Source organism: Coptis chinensis, chromosome 8, assembly GCF_015680905.1.
Source record: "Coptis chinensis isolate HL-2020 chromosome 8, ASM1568090v1, whole genome shotgun sequence".
Classification (NCBI taxonomy): domain Eukaryota; kingdom Viridiplantae; phylum Streptophyta; class Magnoliopsida; order Ranunculales; family Ranunculaceae; genus Coptis; species Coptis chinensis.
Window position 1 is genome coordinate 583908 of NC_141463.1, and position 25539 is coordinate 609446.

General features: G+C 33.8%; 4 protein-coding genes across 4 annotated transcripts; 2 read left to right on the top strand and 2 right to left on the bottom strand.

Moving 5' to 3' along the window:
* Window positions 1-3407: 3407 nt before the first annotated feature.
* Window positions 3408-4182, bottom strand: LOC147479147 (low-temperature-induced 65 kDa protein-like). Its single transcript, XM_086577976.1, has 2 exons — window positions 3794-4182; window positions 3408-3688 (listed from the first exon to the last, which is right to left on the bottom strand). Exons 1-2 carry the CDS (start codon window positions 4146-4148, stop codon window positions 3423-3425), a joined length of 621 nt encoding a protein of 206 aa, XP_086434102.1. The 5' UTR covers window positions 4149-4182; the 3' UTR covers window positions 3408-3422.
* A 1964-nt stretch (window positions 4183-6146) lies between these two features.
* On the top strand, window positions 6147-10287 carry LOC147479148 (putative serine/threonine-protein kinase PBL7). The gene is made up of 6 exons (XM_086577975.1): window positions 6147-6918; window positions 7011-7268; window positions 7350-7519; window positions 7657-7736; window positions 7909-8056; window positions 8950-10287. Exons 1-6 carry the CDS (start codon window positions 6357-6359, stop codon window positions 9085-9087), a joined length of 1356 nt encoding a protein of 451 aa, XP_086434101.1. The 5' UTR covers window positions 6147-6356; the 3' UTR covers window positions 9088-10287.
* Window positions 10288-18434: 8147 nt separating this feature from the next.
* On the top strand, window positions 18435-18789 carry LOC147479149 (10 kDa chaperonin, mitochondrial-like). Its single transcript, XM_086580490.1, has 2 exons — window positions 18435-18539; window positions 18622-18789. The coding sequence occupies exons 1-2, from the start codon at window positions 18435-18437 to the stop codon at window positions 18787-18789; spliced, it is 273 nt and encodes a 90-aa protein (XP_086436616.1).
* A 494-nt stretch (window positions 18790-19283) lies between these two features.
* On the bottom strand, window positions 19284-23902 carry LOC147479150 (putative fructokinase-6, chloroplastic). The gene is made up of 7 exons (XM_086576422.1): window positions 23596-23902; window positions 22659-22867; window positions 21670-21882; window positions 21319-21516; window positions 20863-21000; window positions 20623-20739; window positions 19284-19610 (listed from the first exon to the last, which is right to left on the bottom strand). The coding sequence occupies exons 1-7, from the start codon at window positions 23738-23740 to the stop codon at window positions 19476-19478; spliced, it is 1155 nt and encodes a 384-aa protein (XP_086432548.1). The 5' UTR covers window positions 23741-23902; the 3' UTR covers window positions 19284-19475.
* Between the last annotated feature and the right edge of the window lie 1637 nt (window positions 23903-25539).

A 25539-nucleotide genomic window follows, 5' to 3' on the forward strand; every position in this document is an offset into this window, starting at 1 on the left:
ATAGACAAAAACAGATTCTGCATGCGTCCGAATCCACTAAATTGGCTCTGAGGGGGTTAAAGCAGAGATGCAATGTCTCCTCCTAACGTCCATTGTAGGATCTCAATCTCTCTTAAAATACTGTAGAAATTAACCACGAATTATGCATGGGTCCTGGTTAGGACACTATAGAATACACAGGTGTATGGAGATGAACCAACAAGCCAGGGTGTGCATAGTTAACAAATGCATAGGCATCCATTTTGTCGACATGTTTGAAATTCAGTCTTTTAATTGTGCAGCATGAAGGCATGAAGCATCACATGCCAAAGCACCGAGAAGTATTCCAAACTTAAGTCCTGAACGATACTAACATTTCGTGAAAATATCCGATTCTGACTCGTCTAAATTCTGGTAATTTCAAAGTATTTGACTATGCCAATGGCATAACATATGCAGTTACGTAAGGATAGTATGTTCAAATTTATTCAAGAACGGTTGCCACCAATGAGCACTTATAGGTCAGAAGGAGAACAAGTGGAGAAATGAAAAAATGAAAATTGAGAAAGAGGTAGTTGTGGTTGGAAGGGTGTTGGAGGCATGGAGGGTGAACTAACGACCCTAGGCAGCTAAGCTTTAATGCTTCATGGCATCGATATGAAATGGACCTCTCAACTGGATTTGGAATTAGAAATGATGTGGATATGGCTGGAACTGAGAATTGTAAAGTTTTATTACAAATTTCTTAAAAGTATTTCTAATCTAGTTATTTTTTTTGATAAAGTTTCTATAATCTAGTTATAACTAGCCATGCAGCCCGACCTGTGGTCGGGCCTACTATTCTTAAACCCATTATGTGTAGGCCTATTAATTTTCAGGCTTTTAATTTTGGTTGATGTGCTTAAACCCATTTGTATAATATATATATAGTTCCTAGCGTTAGCTTTTGCCAAAACAGTAACATTATGAAGTTACAAATATAATTAACTGAAGATTATAAGTTCGATTCCATTCAAATTAATCCCAAACTTGTTAACATAACTATGGAGAAAAATGAATGTTATTGAAGAACAATTTTAAGAGTAAGAAAGTTCTCACATGTTATTTAACAATGTTAGCAAACCATTGTATTCAAAGCTTCTCAGTGAACGGAAATTACATGAGTTATAACTTTTAAGACGTGGACAACACTAAGAACTTAACATGGTCTTATATCGATCAATGGTCTTTTATTCCTATTATTTATTCATAGCTAGCCAAAGAACCTCACCTAATGATTGTGTGATGCAATCCCAGCCATGAAACAAAAGATAAGGTAAGGGCTATGATGCTTGCAACTTGGTGAAAAGAGAAGATATTTGTTGTTCAAGAGTAGTTGCAAACTTCTAACTTGCCTTGAAAAGAACATAAAGTTAAACGAAGACTAAAAAGCTTGAAGAAGTAAAGAGAAGATGATCATTGGAAACACAAAAATGAACTGTCATTGCCATTGAACATATCAATAGATAAGTAGATACACAAAAATATCAATAGACATAAAAATATGACAAAATTCTGCACGATCAACTTTATATTTCTCTTTCACATTTCACATAGAGAGCAATACATTTACATAACTAAATGATCTCATTAGTAGTCCTAAACTCTCACATACTCCAAAAACTCTTTCAAGTGTATATATTATTTTTTTTTGCTTTTTCATACGAAAAAACTATCTCCATAGTCTAATCACTCTCTATGGTATACCACATAATATAATTGTTTTCTACGGTGATCCTTCATTGTTTGGTATTTGTACGACCATAAATAGTTGCAATTCGTTGTGCACCATGAACATATCTGTTGTACACCTTGAAAGTGGTCATGTGATTAACCACTGACCTTTGCATCCCTAGAGTTTGTTCTACCACTCGTCCTGCAATGCCAAAAGAAGGTCAATATACCACACCAATTGAAAAGTTTGTACAAAAAATCTAAGCTATGTGCTTATATATATAACAAACATGTATATTGCGTACATGTCGGTTTTGTATCTGTGCCAAATTATGTTGTTATCAATATGTCTAGCCTAAACCTTGAATAGAATATCTAATATATTGTCAAATGCAAATAAATATATTTAGTGGTAGTTCTAAATGCATATATCATATAGATCACAACCATAATATTTGTTAAGCAGATGGTTGTGCACCATGAACATATCTGTTATGCACCTTGAAAGTGGCCATGTGATTAACCACTTATCTTTGCATCCCTAGAGTTTGTTCTACCACTCGCCCTGCAATGCCAAAAGAAGGTCAATATACTACACCAATTCAAAAGTCTATACAAAAAATCTAAGCTATGTGCTTATATATATAACAAACGTGCATATTGTGTACATGTCGGTTTTGTATCTGTGCCAAATTATGTTGTTATCAATATGTCTAGCCTAAACCTTGAATAGAATATCTAATATATTGCTAAATGCAAATAAATATATTTAGTGGTAGTTCTAACTACATATATCATATAGATCACAACCATAATATTTGTTAAGCAGGGTACGTTGGACTCATCGTTGGCTCGTAATGGTCTTGTTTCAAATCATTGTACAACTTTTCTAGAGCCTCCAAGCGAGTTCTTTTGGTTATTCAATTCTTTAAGCTTCTATAGCTGCTGAAATTATTGATGAAAACAATATTAGAAATTTTAAATGTAAGAGTAAACAGATTATCACATTTGTCACTGTTATAAATACTGACCGACATCCCTAGCATAGGTAACAAAGTGCCTGATCAAAACTAATGGAACCATTCTATGAGACAACTCCTTAAACAGTCAAACTCACAATTAAAACCATCTGATCACATAAAAAAATAGCCATTAATATGACTAAAGAATAGGAAAAAAAATCAAAATTTCATAGAAAGCAAAAATCTATATTATTAATTATTAGGAGGGACAACCAAAAGCTACCGCAACGTCTAAGAGCTCCAGAAAATGCTAAGCATTTAACTGCCTGTTACTTACTTGCAAACATTTTACATAGTAAATTGATGTCAGATAATATAATACTATTTTGATGAGAAATAGAAGTTACATTAACAAATGAAAATAGAATTTTTATTTAAATAAAAAGTAAACCTAATTAGGTCAAATCAAATAGATTAAACATACCTTCAGATGTATTGATGTCGTTAAAAGCTTGAGAAGGATTTGTTTCACCACCTTTTCCAAACCAAGAAGTGAATGCTCCTTTGAACTTGTCCACCACACCTTTTCCAGGGCTATCATTACCAGAAACATGAACCCCTTTTTCACTCTCTGAACTACCCAACCGATCAGCTACCTTCTCTGATTTAGTCACCTTACCCATGGGCTTGTTCTCTCCATCCATTTCTTCTTCACTGTTACGCTTGTGAAAAGCATCTGAAACACCCTGGCCCATAGCCTTTTTCTCATCACTGTCCACAACCACTTTCAAGTGCTTTATCTTCTTCACCAGGTTTCAACTTCTCTGCAATATACCCCTTAACTGAAGCAACTCCTTTATCTATCTCTCCAACACCCCTTCCTGTGTCAACCTGAGAACCAGTACCCATATTGGTGTCAACACCAATACCTTCATCCGTGTTTTTTTGGGTAATCATACCTGTACCAGGGATCTTGGAAATAACTGCACTCCCAGCCCCAGCTTCTTTCCCATATACTGGTGCATTCTCTCCACCTTTATTTAATTCAGCTTCGGTCGACAAAGCAGAATCAGGACTGAAATAACTACACTCCCAGCCCCAGCTTCTTTCCCATATACTGGTGCATTCTCGCTCTCCACCTTTATTTAATTCAGCTCCGGTCGACGAAGTAGAATCAAGACCGCCACCATATCCAAGCTTGGAAGCTGCCATATTTTTTGCCGAGACTGCTGCTGAAGAGATCTTCTTCGTGTAGCTGCTTTGCTGTGTTGTGGGCTCTTCAACAGACTCTGTTGTCACAATGGGCGCACCAACAGATGGCACATTTTCTCCTTTGTCAGTTTGGGCTCCTGCAGTTTTGTCATCTATTTTATCACCATACCCAATATTAGATGCCACAATGTTTTTTGCCGAAAGAGCTTTATCGGCAATTGCCGAGTTTACTGATGGCATCTTGTCTGTGTAGCCACCTTGGTTAGGCTGATCTACGTTCATGTTTTCTGGATTGACTTAACTCAGTCTTCAACTCTGCAGATCCAACAAGAATCAGTCCCGAAATATTGGGCTGGCTGGTGGAAGCATTGATGTAAAACTGTGTCGCCAGTTCAATTGTACGTCTTTCTCACATAGTTTTGACGCTTTTCTCTCCGAAGCCTACAAACCTAGCAGCAGACTGGGCTCCTCTTCTGTATTTCTTGGGAAGATCAACAGAACCTATAGATAACCCATTCCCGTCCATGACTATGAAGCCAAACTTATCCTCAGATTCCCATAGTGCATTCAGAGCTTCTGTGTGGAACTTGTTATCACAAAGGTATAGTGATGCTTTAATTAATAGGCTTGAGAGGCTCAAAGTCAACTGTAACCTTCTTCTCCTTTCCCTCATCAGTCATAATAGTTCCGGTGTACAGAACCAACCCATTGGGAGGAACCTTGCTGTAAAGCTTCAGCCTCTGCTGAGCTAACGTAATGGCACCCAACACAGATTGGCGGTTAACTCTACTCTTTATGTATGTTTTCTGGATGGGTTTTGTATTTCTAACGGCGAATAGTAAAATCATGCGTGTGTTTACTTTTTTATTTTAGACACAATTGAAACGACCAAAAAGTTCTTTTATAAATTATTATACACACCAATAATAAGGTTAACTTGGTAATTAACCAACTAATTATTTGTTAAGTGAGGACTTTTTTGAAAATTTTACTGACGTGGCTCACTATGAGCATCCTGGAAGAACCGATATTAATGTAGGTAGGATAAGAGGTGACCAAACAGTAGTTATAATGTCCAAACAATTAGCAAGTTTGAGGAGAGTTTAAAAATTAGCAACAAACATGACTCAGCCTAATTCTTATTTATTAGTGGACAGACTTTCAACTCTAGACTTCATAGCGTTATATTCTTTTATACATAGTTTTTACTTAACAAAAGAATATCAATATGTAGCCAATATTTCCCATAGTACGTACACTTGTAGTTCAAATTAGTAAATCTTAATACATCACCTAAAGATGAGTATATGACTATGTTTTTTTGTTGCGACCCTGACTAGAGAAACCACATCCTGATTTTCCATTAAGATAATCCACGAGCTAAATGAGTTGTTACCAAGATGACTAGATGAGGACAAGATGTAAAAATCAACTCTCCGTGCGTTTGTCCCCTTGTAGTTTCTTCCTAGTCTCTTTCTCCCCCATCAAACTTCAAATCCTCAATACACTTGATTTTTTTTCTTAGGGGAGTACATGAAGAGTTACTTACACAGTAGCACTATAAATACTTAACAAAACCTATAATAAATATGTTAGGGCATCTCCAGTAGGGGTGTAAACCATATAGAGTGGAAATTTTACACCCTAAATATAAAAAAAAAACTCTTTCTAATGGGGGTGAAGAATTTTTCCTCTCGCTATCAGCTAATAAAAAGCCCGAGCGACACTCGAACAAACGTCTGAGTAAAAAAACATTCGGACGTCACTTAGAGTGTCGTACCTATCTATTTCTAAAGTCACAATTTAAAAATTTTAAACTCGGACATCACTTAAAGTGACGTCCGAGTTTAAAATTGAATTTTTTTACACTTTTCCATTAGAAACAATAGAAAGTGGATATTTATAGACTCTACAATAATTTATAATTAGAATTGTAAAATCCTAATAGCACCTAAATGCCGCTTATGTGGAGGTATAATTTTACACCCCCATTGGAAATGCCCTGATAGAACCTCCCATTTAGTTATCCATTTTACACTAAAAATAACTTTATCATTGTCTTACAAATACACTTGATAATTTTGATATCGACATGAGTATTTCTCGTCACTAATTAGTCGGTTCCTAATTAAGTTTGTTGTATTTCTTAACCTCCATCTTGTTTCATATGACACAAACCTGATAGGTGATTCAATAAGGTATATCTGACTATGATAACATTTCCCAATATTTTTCTTATCTATCCCCCACCAACTTGTTTTTCCACCATATGTTCTTGGAATCATTTCACCTGCACCGTGCACCCCACACTTCTCTCTCATTCCCAATTTATAAACACACCCCAAACTCTCTCTGTATCTCTCCCTCACTTTCTTGAAATCCTCAACTTGAATTTCAAGCAAAGTACAGAAGAATCAACACTTTAGCTTTAACTCACTTTACTTTTTCTGAGCTTTGGGTTTCTGAGCTTCTCCTCTGTTTTGTTTTCAAATGACTTGTACTCAAAGTAGCCCCTGCAGCATTGACTCAAAACAACATCCACCTCCAAAAAACCAACTACTAGTTGAAAAAATCCCACTCATTGAACAACAACACAAGTACACTGATCAAGTAGAGTCAAGTAGAGTAATTAAAACTCTTTTACAGAAAATGGTTTGGGAACTTGGACTGGGTTGTTTTCAAGCAGCAAATAAGGAACAAAAACATGAAAAAAGTGATCTTGAAGTGAAGAATGAACAAGTTTCTGAACATAACAAAGCTTGGTTACTTTCAGAAACTACTTCTGACAGTGTTGAAAACACACCCAATGATCCACACTCAGTACATTCTTCTTTTAGATTCAGTTTTGGTTCACAAGCTGAGTTGGACTCATTGAATTGTAACTCAACTGTACTTCTGGTGAATTTAGACACTGGGTTGCATGAATCTCTTCCTAAAGACTTGAAATGGAGAAGAATGGAGTCATTAGAAAGGAATATATCTCCAATGGCTGATACATTAGTTAGATTCAGCTACGCCGAGATTCGTAAGGCTACAAGGAATTTCAGTAAAGGTAAGTAATGGAGTTTGTTGTTTTAAATTTTTAGTTCAAGTTGCTTTTTTTTTTAGAGTTTTGATGGATTTTTGTTTATGTGGGGTCTATAGGTAGAGTTTTGGGAAGAGGAGCAATGAGCTGTGTATTTAAAGGGAGAATTGGATTTTGGAGAACTGGGGTTGCAATTAAGAGATTAGATAAGGAAGATAAGGAGTCTGCAAAGGCATTTTGTCGCGAATTGATCATTGCAAGTTCGCTGCGCAATCGGAATATTGTTCCTCTTGTTGGGTTCTGTCTTGATCCAGAGGAAGGTCTATATTTGGTCTATAAGTATGTTTCTGGTGGAAGTCTAGAGCATCATCTCCATGGTATAGTTATTATCCTTTTTGGGCGTAATTTGGTTTAATTTTCGATTAGTTTGTATTGATTTATGATATATCTATTTGTAGAGAAGAAAGGTAAAAAGGGTAGTTATTCGCTTCCATGGTCTGTAAGGTTTAAGATCGCCGTTGGGGTTGCAGAGGCGATAGCCTACTTGCATAATGGAGACAATAGATGTGTTGTTCATAGAGATGTTAAACCCTCTAACATCCTTCTCTCTAATAGGAACACACCAAAGGTGAGGAAGTGTGTCATTTGAATTGAGTTCTTTTAGTGTGAATGTTTCTATCAATTAACAGTTGAACCAGATAATTGTACTAGACTTTTGTTGGTATATGTTTATATTTTGATCCAAGTGTTATATGGTCTATGCAGCTATGTGATTTTGGCTTGGCCACATCAACTCCAGCACCTTCAATCCCTTTTCTTTGTAAAACAGTTAAAGGAACATTTGGGTATGAAGAACTTCCTATATAGAATAGTCATTACATATTTACACTGTCATGTTTGTGTGTGTGTGTGTGTGTGCGTGTGTGTGCTTTTTATCATGTTCTTATTGGATGGAAAGTGGGACTGACTTAATTTAGTAATTCGTTTCTTTTTTGTGAATGATATGTTGATGTGCAGTTATCTTGCTCCTGAATACTTCCAGCATGGGAAAGTGTCTGATAAAACAGATGTCTACGCTTTTGGTGTGGTCTTATTGGAGCTAATAACAGGAAGGAAGCCAATTGAAGCCCGGAAAACACTAGAAGATGAGAACTTGGTCTTATGGGTATGTTTCAGTTCGATCTTTCTTTCATATTTTTAATATCCGTCCACTTTTTTTAATAAGAATCGTGTGCACACACATACTCAATACACTTGAATAAGAAAAACAAAATCTGTAAACAAATAAGTTAGACTGTATAACAAAATTAGTAAAAAAAGTCAGGAAAGGAGAGGTAGTTGGATATAGGTACGTTAGAAAAGGAGGTTTAAACTTGCAAGACAACCTTCATGCTTGGCAATAGGGACTCCCAATATATTTCTATTTCACACTTTCCATAAAATACTGGTCAGGTCACTGTCAACTAGGTAATGTTTGTAAACAAAATGGGCGTCTACAATTGAGATAGGTGAAGACATGGCTTAGTTTTTAATGATATGGTTGGAGAATTCAGAACTTTCCATTCAGGTTCAGATGATATCTATTTTTTGGACAAAACATTAGACATTTTTTACAATACTTGTTAGTCTTGTAACATATATAAGTAGAAGTGGTTAGATGGTTCGTATTCAGCCAAATGAGAGAACAAATCGCAAAACAATGACACATATTTTTATGGTTAGTTCAGTTAAGTTGCCTAGCTAAATGGATGAGGATGATTTAGATTTTCTTAAAGGAAAAGAAATAGATCACAGGATGTCATAAGGATAAATAGAAATGTCCACTGCTCATCACTTTGCATATAAATAGCAAGGTCTTGATCCCCAAGGACAAGACAATTGCTACTAATTCCAGCTAGCTAGGTACTTACTTTTAAATGGCCTTATCCGGCTGATATATTTGTGCAAATTCCTAATTGTTATGATAATGGCCCATGAACTAGGAGATTCCTGTATTTGGTCATGCCGTAACTAGAAAACTCAAGCTGAAATTAAACAGCCTATTTCTTACTATTGCAGGCAAAGCCACTCTTGCAAAAAGCAGCCACGGAAGAGTTGCTTGATCCAAGAATCAAGCTTAGTAAACGCAATTCCAGAAAAATATCCCGGATGGTTCAAGCAGCATCAGCCTGTATCAATAGCTTAAGAACGCTGTAGGCCAAGCATCGATCAAGTCATTTCAATACTGCGAGGACTAGAAGAGAGTATTTACTTTCGAACAGGAGAAGTCTTTCACAGAGTATGGATCGATGTTAGATTGTTACCCACATTTACACGATCTACAAACAAAGAGTGAAATGAAGAGCCACTTAAGCCATAGCCATGCTAGGAGTTTGGGACCTTGAGGGCGACAACAACTTGCACTGCCGTTGAAAGCAAACACATAATAACAGTTTGGCTTCATTTTCACTTGTCATTTTTCATGTATTTATACTTTATTGTGGTTTTGCTCGAAAAGGTAGAGAGCGCAAGGTGAAACGTAAAAAAGGTGTAACATGTACATAGTAAAAATGTCTTAGAGATTGTGCCTGTGTAAAAATGAACTTCCTTTCAAGGAGGAACAAGGCCTTTTTGTTCACTGGCTCCCTTGTTATGAGATGTGGTCCTGTTTTATGATGAGAACTCACTTGGGCAAAAATTTCAAAAAAAAAAACATACTATTAGAGATTACGGTATCTTGGATTATATACTTCAACAATCCACTATTGTCCATTGACAGGCCTCAGGCGAACACCTGGGAAAATAATCTTCAGTATTCAATAAGCCATAGAAATAATGAAATTTCTTGTAAATTTTTTTGTTTTTTGCTTGATAATTAAATTTATTATAAATCAAGTGGTCAATATCCATCAAGAAAATTTAAAGAAACATCAATGCATATTTCTTGCTTACCAAAAAAAAATAAAAAAATGCATATTTCTTCTTTTCACAAACTTGATTTTGTAGTGTGTAACAAAACACATAACATGATAAGATGCTACGTACAAAGCATGGCCTTCGTAAAAGCCATGAAATACATAAGGAGTGAAATATGCAAACTCTTGAAAAGAAAAATATATGGAAAACACACAAGAATGATCAGAATATCTTGGAAATATCCTTCATCAATCCACTATTTGCACGATGAAATTCGGCAAACTCATTGAACGAAATGAAGCCATCACCATCTGTATCGATCTCACTCATCATTTTCTGAATTTCGTCAGTGCTAGCTGACCCAAGCTGTGCCAATGCATCGCCAAGTTCAGCAGACGAGATCTGGCCATCACCATTGGCGTCAAAACGCTTGAAAATTCTTTCTACCTCGGACGTATTGGGATCAGTCATCTTAATATTACTTGGGTGGTTTGGTTCTTCTTTTCCACAATGGCAGAAAGATATCATTTTAAAGAGGTTCCCATGGAATGGAAGGTTGTCTTTGAACCATTATATCGGATGTAGGAGCGGATCTTGTAACAAATGAGTGGAAAACTTCGTAATATTGCATGCATGGAAATTGGACAAGTTCAGTTTTTCTATTCTTAGAGTTCACCAAAACGGCAGAACCTATAATTTTGTCTCGTCCATCTCATAACATTTACAGATGCCTCCCTATTAAGAAAAACGGAAATGGGAAATGCCTTTTATGCCTTTTCTTGTTTGAAAGGAGACCAAACTGGGTCACCAAATCGGAAATGCATGCCTTTTTATGGGATCTATAGATTTGTAAACTAACCCAGGGTGTTGTGCATATGATTGGTAAATGTATATAGGACCTATCTAGTAGGAAATATATGCTATTTATAATGATGTGCAGTCCTCTCCTTCAACTGACCTGATGTGTAATGTATTTATATATATTTCAACATATCAATACAATTTGCTAATAATATATATATTAAGAAAAAATAATAATAATAATAAATAAAATGACAAGAGATGCTAAGAATCTTCAACTACTTGTGACAAATAGTCTCTTGGTTGTCTCACATCGATGGTAATATATAGTTTCTGTCCAAAAATTGAAAATTGAAACGAGATGGCCTACTTTCGAACAAGAAATGCTAGTTACAGCCATATAAAGAAAAAAGAAATGTTTTAATATGTAAGCGCCTAGCAAATCATACGTGATATAAATATTTGCAAATTCTGAGTTGGCCTTAAAATCTGTTGTAGCCTGGCTAAGCTTGGAACGCAAACAAGTTTGAGTCGGCCAGAAATGAGCCAAGCCTGAGCTCATAGATGGAACCAGGGGAGTGCAACCCCACCCCCCAAAGATTTGAAAAAATTTGGCAGAAAAATGGAGAGACTATAAGGATTCGAATCCTAAGATTTCCACAAAAGTTCTTGATGTAGGATTACTCGCCCCTCTTTCTAATCATAATTTCTTCTTTTGTGTTAAGATTATCATTTTCAACTAGAAAGTAGACCCGTGTATACGTACCGGCTCTTTTGAAAACATGTTCAACAATCATAACTATATACATATAGAAATTTTCTAATAAATTGTGATTCCCGTTTTAGTCGCTAATTTATTGTAATTTCATAACAAATTGTTTTAATTAAATTTTAAAAACCCGTTTTAATTTTCTAACAAATTGTTTTAATTAAGTTTTGTAAACCCATTTTTTAACCCCGTTTTAATCGTTGACTTAATTTAGAAATATGATTTCCGTTTTAATAGGATAATGATTTTCGTTTTAATTAGATATGTTATATTTTTCCTTTTCAATAGGAAAGGAATTCCCGTTTTAATAAGAAAAAGATTCCCATTTTAATTAGAAGTATTATAATTTCTTTTTTTCTAATAGAGGAAGAATTTCTGTTTTAATAGGAAATTGATTCTCGTTTTAATTAGAAGTGTCTAATAAATAGAAAAGGAATTCCCGTTTTAATAGGAGATGATGATGTGGAATTTTAATAGAGCTCGAAAAATACCCTTTGTGGGCTTTAATATTAAGACTAGCTTGTAGGCCCGTACATATGTACCGGCTCTTTTGAAAATATGTAGATTTTTTTTAGAAAATTGAGACTACCGTTTTAGTCGCTAACCCGTTTTAATTTTCTAACAAATTATTTTTAATGAATGTTTAATTAAGTTTTAAAAACCCGTTTTTTCAATTAGGAGAGACATCATGTTTTAATAGGAGAAGGATTCCGCTTTAATTAAAAGTGCTAGAATTTGTTTTAATAGAAGAATAATTCCCGTTATAATAGGAGAGGAATTCTCTTTGTAAAAAAGGATTTCCGCTTTCAAATAGGAGAGAAATTTATGTTTTAATAGAAGATGACGTGGAATTTTAATAGAGCTTAAAAAATACCCCTTGTGGGAGCTTTAATATTAAGACTAGCTTTTCCCGGCCCCCCTTAACGGGTGTCGTTATATTAAATTATTCTAAAAAATATTAGCAACTATTTATAGCTATGAGATATGAAAATTATATTAATCACTTGTTTAAATTTCTTGCACCACTCTCTATCAAAAGAAAGCACCAAATCTTGGTAAAACCTATCGATTTATTTTTGTTGTTATGTTTAATAATAGAAATTTGATTGAAATTTTGTGAGAATGCTCAATGTGGCGAAGATGATATTGAAGCTACTTAAATAGCAAGACATTCCCAATCATAATAAAATAATTATAATAAACACTACTTAAAATGTAAAACTATACTTGTCGAGATATTATATTCTCCCTATATATAATACAACTATGTTTCGAGGTTAGTTTAATACATTTGCATCAAGTTTCCAATTTTACGTTAATTGAGGCTAGTTCAATGTATGTAGTTGGATATAGTTTCTGATTTCCCATTAATTATTTTTTTAGGTTAATTCAATGTAGTTGTATCAAGTTTCTGATTTTCCGTTAATTATTATTTGAGGTTAGTTTAGTGCAATTTGCACCAAGTTTACGATTTCCCGTTAGTTATTCATTAAAGTTAATTCAGTGCAGTTCTATCTAGTTTTCAATGTTTCGTTAATTACTCTTTGAGATTAGTTAATTGCATTTGCATCAAGGTTCCAATTTTCCATTAATTACTCTTTGAGGTTAGTTTAATACATCTACATCCAATTTCTGATTTCCCGTTAATTATTTTTCGAAGTTAGTTCGCATCTAGCTTCCAATCAATTTCCGGTTATTTATATATGCTTTGAGGGTAGTTCAATGTAGTTACATCCGGTTTCATATTTCTAGTTAACTATTCTTTAAGGTTATTTAAATACATTTGCATCCAGTTTCTGATTTTTCATTAAATATTCATCAAGGATATTGCATCCAATTTCTGATTTCCCGGCCTGTTAGTTAATATATTATTTTAGTTTAATGCAGTTACATCCAGTTTTCGATTTTCCATTAATTATTCTTTGAGGTTAGTTCAATGCAGTTGTATCCAATTTCTGATTTTCCATTAATTGTTTTTTGAGGTTAGTTTAATGCATTTGCAGCAAGTTTTCGATTTTCCGTTAATTATTTTTTGAGGTTTGTTCAATGCAGTTGCATCAAATTTATGATTTCCCGTTAATTATTCATTGAGGTTAGTTCAGTGCATTTGCATCCATTTTTTGATGTTTCTATATTTGTTAATTAGTCTTTAGATTAGTTCATTATATTTGCATCAAGTTTTCAATTTTTCATTAATAACTCTTTGAGGTTAGTTCAATACATCTGCATCTAGTTTATGATTTATGATTATTTATGCTTTGAGGTTTTAATTAGTTTGATGCAATTTCATCCAATTTCTGATTTTCCGTTAACTATTATTTGAGGTTATTTTAATGCATTTGCATGTAGTTTCTGATTTCCCGTCAATTATTCTATGAGGTTAGTTCAATGCAGTTGCATTTGGTTTTTGATTTCTTGTTAATTATATTTTAAGGTTAGTTCAATGCATTTGCATCTAGTTTTTTTATTCATCGTTAATTATTATTTGAGGTTTGTTTGATGCATTTTTGCATACCGTTTCCGATTTACCGTTAAATATTTTTCAAGGATTTGCATCAAATTTCTAATTTCCCATTAGTTATTCTCTGACGTTAGTTTAATACAGTTGCATCCAGTTTTCGATTTATAGTTAATTACTTTTTGAGTTTAGTTTATTGCATTTGTATAAAGTTTCCGATTTTCCGTTAATTACTCTTTGAGCTCAGTTCAATGTATTTGAATCTAGTTTTTTATTTTCTTTTAATTATCCAATGTGGTGTGTAATACCAATTTTCTACTTATCCATCTGTACTGTCCTTGCAAGCATGACGTAAAAATAAATTATGTTTGATTTACTATATTGGATCATCAAAGATTATCCAGTTCGATTTCCGTTAATTATTCTTTAAATTATATACCGACACTATGTATGGATCTTCAAAGATTATCTACGAACGGGTCCTGTCATATTAATTATTCTGAAAAATATATGCAACTATATATGCATAACTATTATATACATATATTATATTGCTCACTCATCCAAATTTTTTATAACATGAAAACCTCACGCACTCTCTATTAAAAAAAATAACTCACCATTGATAAAACATTTTAACTTCATTTGTTGTTTAATAATGGAAGTTTGATTGGAGTTTTGTGAAATTGTCTAATAAGATAAAGTTCATATTTAAGCTACTTGAATAGCAAGGTGTTCCCAATTATACGAAAAAAAATAAGATAAACACCGTTTTAAATGCAAAACTATACTTATCGAGACATTCCCACAACATATAACACAACTATATTTTGAGGTTAGTTCAATGCATTTAAATCCAGTTTCTGATTTTCTGTTATTTATATTTTAAGGTTAGTTCAATGCATTTGCATCCAGTTTCTGATTTCTTGTTAATTATTCTTTGCTGTAGTTTAATGCATTTGCATCCAATTTCCAATTTCCTGCTAATTATTCTTCGAGCTCAATTCAATGCATTTGCATCAAGTTTCTGATTTCCCATTAATCATTTTTTTGAGATTAGTTTAATACATTTGCATCCCACCGGTTCCAATTTCTCGCTTATTATTCGATGAGGTTGTATTTGCATCTAGTTTCTGATTTCACGTTAATTATTGTTTGAGGTTAGTTCAATGAATTTGCATCCAATTTCTGATTTTCCATTAATTATTTATTGAGGTTAGATCAATGCATTTGCATTAAATTTATTTTTTGAAATTAGTTTAGTGTAGTTGCATCCGGTTTCCGATTTCCCGTTAATTATTTGTAAAGATTAGTTTCACACATTTGCATCCTGTTTCCAATTTATAGTTTTTTTTTTAGGTTAGTTCAATACAGTTACATCCAGTTTCTGATTTCCCGATAATTTAATCTCTGAGGGTTAGTTCAATGCATTTGCATCCAGTTTCTGATTTCCCGACAATTATTTGTTGGTGTTAGTTTGATATATTTGCATTCAAGTTTTGATTTCTCGTTAATTATTCTTTGAGGTTAATTTAATGCAGTTGTATTAATATTCTGATTGTCCATTAATTAATTTTTAAGATGAGTTTATTAGTTTAATGCTTGCATGTGCATCCAACTTCCGATTTCCTGTTAAATATTATTTGAGGTTAGTTCGATACATTTGCATCTAGTTTTCTGTTTCTCGTTAATTGTTCTTTGATGTTAGCTACTTTCATGCAGTATTATATATATTTGAAAATATTTGTTATTATTAGGGGGGTGGGGGGTTTCAGTTGGTATTATATATTTTGTGATGTTAGTTTTTGTATAATTTAATTTTCCACATGTAATTTGTTTTGGTTTGGTTTGGTATATAATTTATTTAATCCCAACGTCTACTTTAACTAAATCAATAGTTATATAATTTATTTAAGCCAACGTCCGTTTTAACTAAATCTCGTTATTCTGTTAAAATTGAAAATTATAAAATTCATAAATTTAATTAGAATATGTCGTAATTATTGTGGCCTATGGTTTTTGAAATCTTTAACTATGACTAAATTTTACACCTCAAATTGATTCAACTTTATTTGTTAGGCCCATATATATAGTGTATACAATACAATTTTATTTGTTTTTGGTGTACACTATTACTTATTTTATGATTAATTTACTTTTTTTTTTTTTTTTCCCAGTCACATGTGTGGTTAACAAATGCATAAAGTAAATGTTCAAGCAACTCAATTCATTTTTTTTCTTTGTTCTTTCATAGTTTTATTATCATTTTCTAGAAAGAAACTTTGTTATGTTAAACTTGACCTGAGATTAGTGTGGAAACTATTCTTTGTGGTATGTAGGGGTTTTAGGAAAATCGCTTTTTGATTGAAAATATTGTTTTTTGCAATTTAATTATTTTTTTTAGGTTAGTTCAATATAGTTGCATCCAGTTTCCGATTTTCCGATAATTTAATCTCTGAGGGTTAGTTTAATGCATTTGCATCCAGTTTCCGATTTCTCGACAATTATTTGTTGGTGTTAGTTTGATGTATTTGCATCCAAGTTTTGATTTCCCGTTAATTATTCTTTCAGGTTAGTTTAATGCAGTTGTATCAATATTCTGATTGTCCATTAATTAATTTTTAAGATGAGTTTATTAGTTTAATGCTTGCATGTGTATCCAATTTCCAATTTCCCGTTAAATATTATTTGAGGTTAGTTTGATGCATTTGCATCTAGTTTTCTGTTTCTCGTTAATTGTTCTTTGATGTTAGTTTCATGCAGTATTATATATATTTGAAAATATTTGTTATTATTGGTTTTTTTTTTTTTTTTTTCCAATTGCTATTATATATTTTGTGATGTTATTTTTTGTATAATTTAATTTTCCAGATGTAATTTGTTTTGTTTTGGTTTGGTATATAATTTATTTAAGTCCAACGTCTATTTTAACTAAATCAATAGTTATATAATTTATTTAAGCCAACGTCCGTTTTAACTGAATCTCGTTATTCCGCTAAAATTGGAAATTATAAAATTTATAAATTTAATTAGAATATGTCGTAATTAATTATTATGGCCTGTGGTTTTTGAAATCCTTAACTATGACTAAATTTTACACTTCAAATTGATTCAACTTTATTTGTTATGCCCATATATATAGTGCATACAATACAATTTTATTTATTTTTGGTATATACTATTACTTATTTTATGATTAGTTTATTTTTTTTTCCCTTTTTCCCAGTCACATGTGTGGTTAACGAATGCATAAAGTAAATGTTCAAGCAATTCAATTCATTTTTTCCTTTGTTCTTTTATAGTTTCATTATCATTTTCTAGAAAGAAACTTTGTTATGTTAAACTTCGCCTGAGATTAGTGTGTAAACTATTCTTTGTGGTGTAAGGGTTTTAGGAAAATCGTTTTTGATTTAAAATATTGTTTTTTGCAATTTAGTTTTTTTTTTCCCATAATTAGCTATATTGTTTAGGAAAAGTTGGACACTCTGTGAAACTCTAGATGAAATTGTTTATTTATTTATATCCTACTTTTTCATAATTAGTAATAGAGTTTAGAAAAAACTGAAGTCTCTGGAGTGCTCCAAAAAATAGATTGGTGAGGGTATAACAATAATATATATATAAGGATTTGGATTTTTTTTTTTTTTTTTTTTTGTAATTAGTATTAGAGTTTAGAAACTGTGAAGCTTTGAAAAATAGAGCCAAGAGGATATAGCTATAATATATATCTAAGGATATAGATATAGAAGTAGAATTATTATTTATTAGGAATTTAGAATATTCAGTATTTTCTATTTAGAGTTTAATTAGTTTTAGAAGTGTAAGTTAGATATAGAAATTTAGGTTTATTGGTTATCAAGTATGGCTTATGAGGCCATTGTAGTTTAGTTGAAGAATTCAATTATCAATTATCAATTATCAATTATCAAACTATCAAATTTCCAAAATCTAATATACTTTTCTCCCTCAATTTCTACAATTCTTCTATTCAATTTTCTTCTTCCTTAAATCAATCCTCCCTTTTGAAAATCTCCGTATCTTTTCTTCTAAATCTCGTTTATTCCACATCAGTTATGTTACGGCACCCCCTAGTCCAATTCCTAAGTTGCATATACACTCTTGCACCTCCAGACATTGAATCCTAGTTCCGGAGCTTCAATATGTTCAAACTTCAAAACTAGAGTAGTACTACTACTCTCTAAAACGAGCGCTAGAATTTGTTCCCGCTCTTATAGAACAACACCCTAAGCTGCCTCTTGGGCACAACAATAGGTAATTGGTGATTTGCAACTATAATTTGATCATGCCGCTAGTAGTTGGGCAAATTTGAGTTGTTAACACAATAAAGTACTACTAGCTACATGACTTGACACGCCAATTTAGGGGAAGATCATAACGGAGCAGTTGCCCCTGAAAAATGAGTAACTTGTGGAACGCTAAAGAACATGGACTTCACCAGACCATCTAGAAACTACAAAACGCCTAACTTGCTGCTCACTACTCCAAAGCCCAGGGCTCATTTCACGACCTTTTTGCATGCGTTAGTAAAGAGTTAAAGACCCAAACTCTCAAACCTCCTTTGTTCATCATTTTCAAAACCCTTTGAAGAGAAAGAGAGAGATGGCAAAGCGTTTGGTACCCAGCCTGAATAGGATTCTGGTGGAAAAAATCATCCCTCCTTCCAAAACCTCTGTTGGTATTCTTCTTCCCGAGAACACAACCAAGGTAAACTTTTGTACTTTTTTGTGTGTGCATTAAAGTCGATTATTATTGTTATTTTCTTGATGGTGTTGATCTGCCATTGCAGTTGAACTCCGGGAAGGTGGTGGCAGTGGGACCAAAAACCAAAGGGTCTTTGAAAGAAGGAGAAACAGTTTTGTTGCATGAGTATGGAGGGACTCAAGTTAAACTTGGTGAAAAAGAATACCATCTTTACCAAGAAGATGAGATCTTGGGAACTTTACATGATGACTGATATTGTTATCAAAGAATGTTTGGGGGCTTTATTGATTGTCTTCAACTTGTTTATGTAAAATTTTACTATCAAACCAACTTTGTTTGGGCATATATGCTAATTAATGAAATTGCATTATGAGTGCTCATTATTACATTTTATGCATAATACACTTCATAAACGATATGCGCATTTTAAGGGCACCCTTACTCACGTATACACAATGGTGTACTACTCTATCTGAGTGAAAAGGGTTTGAGAAAATTTCTTTCCCTGGCGGTGTCTGTTTTTACTCTCCTCCATTCCATATGGTGTGTTTTGGAGAGATGCATGTGCTACATATATATTGAGTTAATGATGCGATGATGAAACCTACGAGCCTTTCACAAAATTTCTATGCATGTGCGTTGTGTGTGTGTGTGAGAGAGAGATGAATCCTGAATCCTGAATTCCTGAGTCGTGAATCTTGCTCCAAGTTTCATTGTACTTATCAATCTATGGTTTCCAGTACTTCATTCTCTTTCATTTTGCGCAGTGGCTGCAATTTATTATTTCACACTGAATAAAATATGTTTACAGTACAAATGCAGATACAAATTAGATACTTGACATGAAGCCTATCAATTATTACAACAATGATAAACAACAGGAATAACTACATCAAATACTAGTGGTAATGATAAATCTAAGAGGTAAGGCTCAGGTTTCTACACAGGAATCTTTAACAAGGCGTTCGTAACAGCTTCTCTAGATGGCAAAGCTGGAATTGCACCTCTCTCCATCACGGTCAATGCACCACAGGCATTGGCGAATCTGAGAGCTTCTCTTAGTCTACCTTCGTCCTATAAATGCAAAAGCAAAGGTGGGACCAAATGTAAGAACAAACATGCCATGAAGAATTCTTCTTAATACAGTAGGTAACTTCTACAGCTTCCAAACACATCCCAGAAGACCGAGAGCTCAACTTTGTTAGAAAACAAGACTGCTGAAATTCCCACCGAACATAATTTTCTACGAGTGAAAGATAATTTCATTGTCCAGCAGAAGTTATGGGGGCTACAGAGACTGTAGGGGTCATCACAGTCGTGGGTGGGTGACTGCAAAGGAAGAATCTCAAACATAACATCCTATGAGACCATGAGTGTGTGAAGTGTGATAACCCTCTGACCTCCTAAACCCAACCCCCACCCCAAGGTGCCCTCCCATTTTCCTTATCTGGTATATATCTGACTTCCAACGTCTCTACAACAAAAGCAAACCTAGAATGAGTAACTCACCATCTATATATTTTCAATTCTTTTGTTTCTTTTTAAAAATACCTTCCTTTATTTTATTGTTTTGAGGGCCCTGAGAGCTCGAAACTCCATCAAGTCGATCATGTTGCTTTTCCAGGATAAACTCATGCAAATCAATGGAAGTTAAAGTTTTGGATCCATGTGAGGTGTGTAACCATATCTTGGGTTTTTCTAGTGTCGAGTTCTAACTTCTATTATTTCGGCATCAAAACCTTTGTTGTATTTTAGTGCTATGTGTCTGTACTTCGTTCATGCAGCTCGAGCGTCAATCGAAATGTAAATGCTAAGCCTTGGTAGGGTTAATGCGTTTCTTGAGTTCATAAAACTTTTCTAGAATTTCTTTTTGCTCATTGAAATGAAGGTTTATGCCTCGTACTCCTTTGAGGCTAACCTTCACTTCAAGGAAGCACTCAGTCTCAAGACTTGGAAGCTTTTACGAATATTTTCTAAAACAGCAAAAGTGGACTTCATGGGCAGTTGATGCAGATAAGAGTCGGGATGCAAAAAAAATTTAGGCATGCATAAAGAATTGACCACACTAATTCATGAAAATATATACCTGAAGTAATGAAAGATCAGCAGCAATCAATGATAATATTCCAGCTACAAAAGCATCTCCAGCACCAGTAGTGTCTACAGCATCCACCTTTAAACCTTTTACCCTGCCGTTGAAATCCTGTACAAAGAAGAAACAGACAGATATTGTGAACCTGATGGAATTGTTTCCTGTGTACAGAGAACATGACCTTCAAAACTATAACACCATATATGGTTCAAAAGAATATTTCCATGTCTTTACTTTAGTGTAATATCTGCAACCATCTGGGCCCTCAGTTACAAGAAGCAATTTTAGATCCGGATGGAATAGTTTACGGACAACTGCATCATCATACGGGTCTTCGCCTTTTGTTAAAAAGGAAATCTCTTCTTTACTAATCTGGTTGAGAATCAAAACAATCAGACAGTATTAATTGACAATTGTCCAAATCACTGTGTCTGCTCTAAATAGAGGGAATGACAGATACCGTGGTACACAGGCTTTCTCTTAAACGGACTGTCCGTTTACTGACATGTTATATAGTGTCTTGCACAACTTATATAGTGTCATATGTAAGCTGCCGCGAACAAGTTAATAAGCGTAAATTAAAAAGTTGTTTAAGGCACTATATAAGCTGCCCCACGAACTTGTCTGTTTAAGAGAAAGCCTGTCGTGGTACATTCATAGGGTGTTTAGTTGAAATATGTGGATGACTACCTTAATTATGTCAGCAGTATCCCATATGCTCAGGATTCCTTCTCTGGCACTTTCTGCAGATGGCCATAATGGAAGCCTAAGATTGGGATCATAAGACAAAAGTACTCCAGCCTCTTTTGCAGCTTTTGTTGCAGCAATGTGGGCCGACTTGCATGGTTCTGTAATCAGACTTATAGAACCATAGTGGAATATTTTTGCCTGGCATCACAGAATTAGTTACCTTGTTACTGATGAAAAAGTTTAAGAGATATAAATCTAAAGAGTGGAAAGGTTTAATCTTGAATTCAAAAGGCAGTTAGATATTAGACACATTCTACCCATTATTACACTTCAAACAAAATATTTACATACCTTGGTGATGATGTCAAGGTCAAGTTCGGATTCTTGAAGAAGCATATCAGCACTTGGGTTCCGGAAAAACATGAATTCACGCTCCCCGTCGGCCCTCAATGTGACAAAAGCTAAAGCAGTTCGGGCACCAGGATCAAAACGCAATCCTTTATTGTTCACATTATTCTCCTTTAGAATATCAGCAAGCATATATCCAAACTCATCGTCACCAACCTGTGTGTGGTTCACGAACAAAATGCAAACCACAATGAGCAAGGTTTTCGATTCTCGGTTTTCATTTTCAACTATTAACTCTTGGAAAAACATGAGATTCATCCCTAACTTATTATTGAACGCTTTCTCATAGTCTCCATTTCGAGATGGTGGATCAGGCGAATCAGACGTGATATGAAACTATAAGACTCAGGAATGTGATTAGAAATATATAACTGGTAAGTGTTAAGTTGTTCCAAGGTATATAAAATGAAAATTTGAATTTGACGTACGTTATCAGCAGAGGAACAGTAGTCAAATATACAATAGCCAAGGGTATGGCATGTCACAAGATAAAATCACTGGTTTAAATGACTTCACTAAAAAAATTTCGACACAAACATATCTTACTGGTTCTAGTCACAGCTCCTCAAGCCTTAAAGGGATATTAGGTGGTTCTTGGAAGTTTGAACATCATATGTTAAAAAATTGCACACATGTAACAAAAAACTACAGATTGCAGGCTTCAATTGTACTACACTGAAAAATAGAAGGTATAGACAGAAACATAGATAGGTACACCATTGTACATTTACATTCCTTACTAAAGTATGCCATCAGAGCTTAAGAATGTTCATTTTTTCCTAAGTAGTCGACTTAATTTGACCTTTCAAGGTACTAATGATAAATACTTGTATAATGCAAAAAGGGCGGAACTGAAAAAAACCAAACTGACAAAAAAATATATCCTTCATTTGTGTAAAAGAGTGAAAAGTAAACAAGCTTAAAAGTAATACCTTGCCAATAAAAGCTGATGAACCACCAAGTCGTGCTATGCCAACAGCAACATTAGCAGGCGCACCTCCTGGAGCCTTTTTAAATGCAGGTGCTTCAGCCAATGAAAGCCCACTAATAGTTGGGACAAAATCGATTAGCATTTCCCCAAAGCAAACTACAAGTGATTCATACTCATCTGGAGAACCATTGTCACTTGGAAGTGCTTTTCCTAAAGGGAATAAAAGAGAGGGAAAAAAAAAAATCAACACACTATGGAAAGTGCAAAAGATGCATTACAGATGAGTGCGTAATATGCTTCTCTCTTCCATGATGTTAGTTGAATAAATAGTATCGAGACTTTCCTTAACCATACTATCATCCACAATCAAAATTATTTCTGTCTAATAAAACAGATTATAAAAGTATAATGGCTAAGAGTTGTTGTTAGGACCATTATAACAGTGATTTTTATGAAACCAATGTTCAAGCATATATCTTACACCTTTCTGCCGATTCACATAAGTAACCTCGTACGGGTCTTAGAAAGAGCTATTCCAAGGCACAGAGTCAAGTGGATCAAATTTTTAACCAGCATTTTCCTACATATTATTGACACGGATAGGTGTGTTCATATCTGACACGGCGAAATATAAAAAACTGAGGTATATAGACACATTATTTTTGAAAATATAGCGTGTCCATGTAACATAGCTTCAAAGTGGTGACTATGAGGAGTCATGTCATAATGCCTCTTACATGCCCTTGTTAAACAACAAAGGGCATCATCCCAAATGTGTAGTAAATGCGTGGAGATTACATTGTAATAATTGCCCTACTCTGATCTATTGCACATAGATCATCCTCGTATACAAGTAGTATGAGGAACATAACCTGACATGTGGCATATGCCTAAAAGCAATAACCATGGTACTGAAGCTAAAAAAACATATACAGTACCTTGTAAACGACATAACCGAGGAGTCCGAGAAGTAAGTCCAAGTGTTGTAACAGGGTGTTTAGTAGTAGTAGACAAGCTAGTGATAGAAATTGGACGATTTGAAACAACCCCATCAAAGCAAAAGGCAGCAGAATAAAGAGCCATAAACTGTTGGCTTCTTTGGGACAATTTGTCAAACAACAATTGGTATGTAATCAGATCTGTTTACTTCTTCTTCTTTTTATGGTGTTTTTGAGGATAGTACTATTAGCTGTTGTACGTTGTTGCGGGCGTTATTAACGATTTCATTTTTAAGAATATATATATATATATATATATTTTTTATAATAGCGGAGGGATCAATATACTATGATTTTATACCTTGGTTTATGGCCTACAACTTCACCCACAAGACGAACTAGAACCAAATTTTTTGTAGATATATCCAACAAATCATGAAGATCACTTCCATAAAATTTCAGCTTATTTGATGATGTTTAACAATATCAAATATTTAACAAATGATGATTAACCAAAATATATCCAACAAATCATGAAAAATCTTTCAACTTTTTGAGGCCAAATGATTTTTTAAATAAAAAAAATTTAAAGTTGTTATATTTTAAATAGATTTTCCAAATGAATTTTCAACTAAAACAATATCAAATATATATATTAGATTTTCAAATGAGTCAAAGATTTTCAAATGAAATCAAAATAATATCAAATGATCCGATAAAAAAAAAATAAGCCCGTCTATCATATTGTCCCCATATTAGAGATTTTCAAATGAGTCAAAATAACTAAATAACCAAAATAACCCATTGGGTTTTGGGCCACATCTTCTTGCCATGGGTGTGAGTTTTATTCTAAAAGCTTCCCAGTCTTAGTTAGTGATCTTTCCACTTTATCAACCCATAATGAACTATTTTCTTGTTCAATGTGGGACTATTCCTCTTTTCGGTCCACACACTCTAACATGTCCAACTGCAACACTTGAAAAGCTGAAGCTTCTTCACAGTTCAAGCTTGATTTATTTAAACAGTTTTGACAAAATCAATTGTAGTATGATCGATCACTTGGACTCTACAAGCTCGGTAGAACCAGTAGAAGATATAAGAAGCGTTCTTAAACTTTGTTATCTATCGTGAAAAGTTTATTAGTCCTCCTGATTGCATTCATTATCCTTCATCGGTTCTCAAATAAATAGGGGAAAAACCTGAGCAGGTAAGAAAATAAACAAATTCAAAATAGGAACATTGGCTAGGTTGAGATTTTGAAAGTGAACAAAACTTTCGTTGGAGTTTTTTATTTTATTTTTTCGATAAAGACTTTAGTTGGAGTTGGTATACATGTACATAGTTAGAAATTAGTGTTACCATCTACCTAAAAAATTGTCTTCTTCAATTATAAAATGTTTTATATATTAACTTTTGATACATTATATTCCACCAGCTCGTGCGGTGGAGAATGAATATAAGCTTATTTATAAGCAATACTAAACTAAACTACATAATGATCTCTTCATGCAACAAAAGCCCTATATCTCTTTTGCTCTACTCTCATATGTCAGCTTATCACTAATTAATTGTTTCTGTTTCTAACACTAAGGCTAAGTCTAATTGTGCGACAAAACACCAAATATCAAGGAAATTCTGATCCAATGGTACGTCAAAACGCTAACCTGCCAACGCTATCAGTATAAATTTACCTATCTATAGCGTCAGTTTTAACGAAATAGGGTAAAATCTACATGCCAGTATGAGTAGCGGGTAGAAGAAATCTAAGCCACATGGCACACTGTGTGGTGGCTAGATTTTTTTTTTCCCACACGCTTTTGACAATGGCGGTTGGAGAGTCAAAAAAAAAAAAAAAATCTTGTACGCCATAGATATTGCTGTGAGAAAAACCATTATCTTTGAAAACGCTAACCCGCTAACTCCATACACTATACTATTGTGGTT

Bases quoted from the DNA above. Each gene is read 5' to 3' on its own strand.
- LOC147479147 (XM_086577976.1), bottom strand. From the start codon at position 4,148: ATGAACGTAGATCAGCCTAACCAAGGTGGCTACACAGACAAGATGCCA. The intron at 3,689-3,793 runs GTGGAGAGCGAG...AATTAAATAAAG, and splicing joins CGGAGCTGAATTAAATAAAG to GTGGAGAGAATGCACCAGTA.
- LOC147479149 (XM_086580490.1), top strand. From the start codon at position 18,435: ATGGCAAAGCGTTTGGTACCCAGCCTGAATAGGATTCTGGTGGAAAAA. The intron at 18,540-18,621 runs GTAAACTTTTGT...CTGCCATTGCAG, and splicing joins TTCCCGAGAACACAACCAAG to TTGAACTCCGGGAAGGTGGT.
- LOC147479148 (XM_086577975.1), top strand. From the start codon at position 6,357: ATGACTTGTACTCAAAGTAGCCCCTGCAGCATTGACTCAAAACAACAT. The intron at 6,919-7,010 runs GTAAGTAATGGA...TGGGGTCTATAG, and splicing joins TACAAGGAATTTCAGTAAAG to GTAGAGTTTTGGGAAGAGGA. The intron at 8,057-8,949 runs GTATGTTTCAGT...TTACTATTGCAG, and splicing joins ATGAGAACTTGGTCTTATGG to GCAAAGCCACTCTTGCAAAA.
- LOC147479150 (XM_086576422.1), bottom strand. From the start codon at position 23,740: ATGGCTCTTTATTCTGCTGCCTTTTGCTTTGATGGGGTTGTTTCAAAT. The intron at 21,001-21,318 runs GTAGTCATCCAC...ATTCTCAACCAG, and splicing joins ATACTGCTGACATAATTAAG to ATTAGTAAAGAAGAGATTTC. The intron at 20,740-20,862 runs GTAAAGACATGG...TTCTTTGTACAG, and splicing joins GTTGCAGATATTACACTAAA to GATTTCAACGGCAGGGTAAA.